Source organism: Oryzias melastigma, linkage group LG16 (genome assembly GCF_002922805.2).
Source record: "Oryzias melastigma strain HK-1 linkage group LG16, ASM292280v2, whole genome shotgun sequence".
In the NCBI taxonomy this organism is placed as follows: Eukaryota; Metazoa; Chordata; class Actinopteri; order Beloniformes; family Adrianichthyidae; genus Oryzias; species Oryzias melastigma.
In genome coordinates this window covers 21021661-21026106 of record NC_050527.1, presented here as the reverse complement: position 1 = coordinate 21026106, position 4446 = coordinate 21021661, and the positions used below count along the sequence as shown (strand labels likewise).

The following is a 4446-nucleotide window of genomic DNA, read 5'->3' as shown; positions in this document are numbered from 1 at the left end:
ACCTAAAAAATGAAAAAATCCCACCGTGCCCAAGACAACTTATTGACAATTAAGCGCCAATTTCTGTTTACATCCTAGGCGACCCCGCCTGCCCACTGTTACCGTATCTAATGAAAGAGTACGCCAACGGCGGGAGCAATCCACAGGAACAGTATTTTGGACAGAGCACGCATGGTAATAGAATGCGCATTCGGGAGATTTAAGGCGCGGTTTGGAGCTTTGAGAAGAGCGATGTACATTAATCTCAACGATCTGCCCTTTGTTATTTATGCGTGTTTCGTGCTGCTTAACTTTTGTGAGATTAATAAAGACTCCATTGATGACAGCAGGATTAGTGAAGCCATTGAGCACGACGGAGAACATCACCCATGGTCACAACCACCTACAAGAGGAGACAGCTTGACCACCAAAGGGAAGAGGGTCCGGAGAGTCCTCACCCAGTATCTGGATCCATAAGAGACAGGATTTTGTAGAAACATAGAAGACAGGACTGATATTTTTTAGGTTTAAATGAAGAGCTACTAAACAAAAGAGACAAGGGTATTTCAATCATTTTCTTGGTTGGTTCAGGAAGTATTTGTTCTGATTAAACTGCACAAATCAGTTTGAAAGACATTTTTATTTTTGAACAGTTTGGACTCTGAAATGTCATGAACATTGCACTGTGTCATTGAACATAAAAAGTCAAGTTCTAATTTAAAGTATAATTAACACAACAATAGCTTCCATACTTCTTAAAGCCTTCACATTTATTGCCAATGCAATTTTGTGCAAATAAAAACACAATCTTGTGTCTGTTAAACTAATAAACTTGGAAAAAGTAACCTGAATGCTTACAAATAAGATGAACAAAATCACATTAAGGTAAAAAATAAAACATGCTTTACTCATCATTGAAGTGGGCTTGAGTGTATGAAAACTGCCCCGAGCTCTCAAGTGATGTGTGAGGTACATCTTGTGCGCTGCTGCTGTTTGCATTATGCTGTGCTCTTCTGGCAGATGGTGAGTTGAATGAATGAGATGCCTGATCGGGGTAAATTGAATGTGCTTGTGTGTGTGAATAAATGTGCCCCCTGGGATCATATGGCATGTAGTGTTGTGCAGGAGGAGCGCTCATGACTTGTCTTAGGAGAGAAAAGCCTTCAGCAACAGATGTGGCAAACATATTGAGTGTATTGTTAATTTTAGCATAATTTTCATTTGATTGCCTTGTTGAGGTTTCTAAAATGTCAAGTAGTTTCTTATTCACACGTTGGTCTTCTTCAAGTGCATTTAGCCACAGGGTTTCAGCAGGAAGCTTTCTCTTCAGACGGCGTCCTCTCACTTTGGCCTTAAAAAAACAACATAGGCATTTTAATATTTAAAAACTTGAAAACATGAGTATAAACATCTACTTCTTGCTTACAATTCTGCTTTGCTCTGCTATAAAATATAACAAATGACATGCACTATCAAAATTAAAACATTACAGTTTATATTTATAGTGAGATGTATACCTGAAGCAGGTCTCGTCTCTCCTCCACCGCGGGAGCAGCACTGTTATCAGACTCTGTGTCCGACACATTTTCAGTTGGTTCCTGAGTGGACGAGGAAGACGTAGAAGGCGAAGGAGTAGGGAGGCTCTGATCCAGTTCAGTGGTTTCGATTCCCGACGTCATAGCTGTAGTGGCTGGAGATCCTCCCCAGATTTGCTCACACACTTCAAAGTAGTGTAGAACCACTCTACCGTGTCTACTCCTTCGACAAGAGTCAACAGCCTGTCGGTATTTTTCGCTGACTGCCTCTAATTTCGTGGTCAGGATAGCGCGCGTTAGCTCTCGCTTTTCATGGGGAAACTCGGTAGACGTCTCTGCAGGATACTGCTCCAAATACTGAGTTAAGATGTCCACATACTTGCTTCGACATGACTCCCAATCGATGTTTTCTTGTGTCTTGTTAACTTTATATTTCCTAACTACACTTAAAAGCAATTCCACCTCTTTGTCGGTCCACACGAACGTGCTGGTTAGCGCCATGTTTCATGTTTTGCGGAAATGACGACACAAAAAGGAGTGCGCTGATTGGATAAATGTCACTGACTTTTTGGAAAACACTGCCAACTACTGTTCTGGCATGCTCATAACATCGCCCGAGAACGCAAGTTTGCGGGGACGTGTGGATGGAATTATTTTTAAAACGTTCACGTGTGGACGCAACACTTTTTATAAAACGGAGGTCGGCAGATATGCGTTTGTAGAAATACCCGCCTACGTGTGGACAAGGCCTAAGATTAAATTTTTTGGCCTTTAAAGAATAATCTGAGCCTGAATTGAGTTGTCTTAAAATGGCATTCTATGAGAACACCTCAGTAATTTTAACTTTAAAGAACTAACGCAAATCAAAAACGGAAACTATGACATCCCATTCACACTAGATTTTTTTTTTCTCTTGACTCAAAAAGCTAAAAAAAAAAAATCAGACGCTAACTTCAGCCTCATACATGCTGGTCTGTGGCCTAAACAGGTTGGAGACCTCTGATGTAGAGAGCTCAGTTTCTGATAGTGTTTTTTTTTTTTTTGGCTCCAGATGATGATGACCTGAACAACCTGCCTGAAGATGAGCTGGAGGTTTACTTCAACCAGCTGGTCCCTCTGTCAATGCAGAGGGGCAGAGTGGAGGGTCAGGAGATCCCTGTTGCTGTGAGGCTCTTTCTGTCCGCTGCCCAAAGCAGATGACACTTTCTGACCAAGAAGCAGAACTCTTAGAGCGGTCGCCGTCGTTCATAGTGATGTGCTGCTGTGATCCACAGGGACGGGCTGGTGCTGCGCATGAATCCGATTCCAGTTCTGTGGAGGCGGAACAGTACAGACACCCGTTTGTTGACGGTCATGATCAGGTACGTGCTTCTGTTATTCCTGCTGGCTCTCCCTCTCTGTGTCAGTTTGGTGATCAGGAAGCCGTTTTTGCTGTTATAGATTTTCCTTTTCCTCTCTTGGATCCAATCACTGAAATTAATCCATAAGCTTTGAGGTTTCTTTGGTGTTTCTGCAGGAAGACTTCCAGATGCCCAACGTGCGCCTGGCTGCTACCGGAATGGACTCCTGCCCTGCAAGTGATGAAGACACCGATGATGATGATGAGCAGAAATCTCCTCGAAGGAGCAGTTCTTCCAGGCCTCGGCTGCTTCCCAGCACATCCCGGCAGCTGGTTAGGAATCTTTTTTTGTTTTGTGGTGGTTAGAACCGCTGCGTATGCTGAGCAACAGCCTTCTCAACAGGTTGGAGAGAGTCACCGTCCAAGCTTCAGGCCGGGCCTGGAAGGAGGCAGTTCTGATGAGGAGGCTTCCTCTGGGCGCGCTGCTCCTTCGCCGTCTGCCATCGAGCACAGAAGATCTGCTGAGGGTCAGGTCATCAACCCCCCCATCACAGGTGCAGCATCGGCTCACACCTTCATTTTGTGTTGATGATTAGCAGTACTCGACCTCCGGGCTGCAGACCGGTACCGGGCCACAGGAGAAAACAAAACACAACCTACATTTTTGTGTTTTATTTATGATCTGATTCGGAAGGAAGTTTTATTTTGAAAAACTACTGGATTTTCTCCATCACATCGACTAATTCTTGATTCATGTAAAGTCGCTTGGTCACATGTTGAAATCCATCTGCTACTTTATTTGAGTGGCTGCTCTGACCGCTAAACTGAAACCCCCAAGAAGCTAGAAAGGTTAACAAAAAACAAACGCATTTGGAAAGTTTCTTTTGGCAGAAGAGACCTATAGAGGAAACAAGAGGAGCCTTTAACTTAAAGGGTTACCAAACAGTTGGAGGCTGACTCCGCCCACAGCCGAAATATGAAAATCTAGTCAGAGGGGTGGGGCTTGAGTGCAGGACTATTGTCATTTCTGGAGCTGCAGATCATAATGTGAGACTTCTGAAATGTACATGGTTGACCAATCACCAAATTCAACTGTAATACCTCAATTCAACATGTAGGGGGCAGCACACAGAGGGTTTTTTACTATATTTTCAAGAATTAAACAATTTTAATTTATCAAAAATTTGGCAATGATCATCAGCCAGCACTTTTAAAGCCCCATTTATAGAGGTCAACAGACAAAGAAAAGTTCATCTGGGGTTTGGTAACTCTTTAAAAACTCTTTAAAAAATCAGACGCTTACTTCGGACAGGTCTGTGAAAATATTATCAGACATTAAACCGGTCCGTGGCCTGAAGAAGGTTGGAGACCACTGCTGTTGGGATATGTAACTCTATCCCTTCAGCTGTGGATGTGCTAAAGTTTTCTGCAGTATAACAGCTGCAGCAGCTTGCTGTTCCATGCTGGTTTCTCTGCAGGCTGACTTGGTTTTTCAGACCGTTTCATTTGAACTGCCACATGTTGTGGGGATTGGAATCAAGGCACAAATTGCCAGTATAACATCATAAAGTATGCCATGTTCCCATTTCAAAA

At 43.2% G+C, this 4446-nt stretch overlaps 2 protein-coding genes across 2 annotated transcripts in view; one reads left to right on the top strand and one right to left on the bottom strand.

Annotated features, from left to right (window-relative positions):
* Window positions 1–4446, top strand: part of cep192 (centrosomal protein 192) — a 45114-nt gene that overhangs the window by 7656 nt on the left and 33012 nt on the right. Inside the window, exons 7-10 of the mRNA XM_024268056.2 lie at window positions 2566–2678; window positions 2789–2875; window positions 3031–3186; window positions 3257–3407. Of these exons, the coding sequence (XP_024123824.1) occupies window positions 2566–2678; window positions 2789–2875; window positions 3031–3186; window positions 3257–3407 (507 nt within the window). The remainder of the gene's footprint in view (window positions 1–2565; window positions 2679–2788; window positions 2876–3030; window positions 3187–3256; window positions 3408–4446) is intronic.
* Window positions 601–2382, bottom strand: LOC112143965. Its single transcript, XM_024268239.2, has 2 exons — window positions 1497–2382; window positions 601–1330 (listed from the first exon to the last, which is right to left on the bottom strand). Exons 1-2 carry the CDS (start codon window positions 2013–2015, stop codon window positions 884–886), a joined length of 966 nt encoding a protein of 321 aa, XP_024124007.1. The 5' UTR covers window positions 2016–2382; the 3' UTR covers window positions 601–883.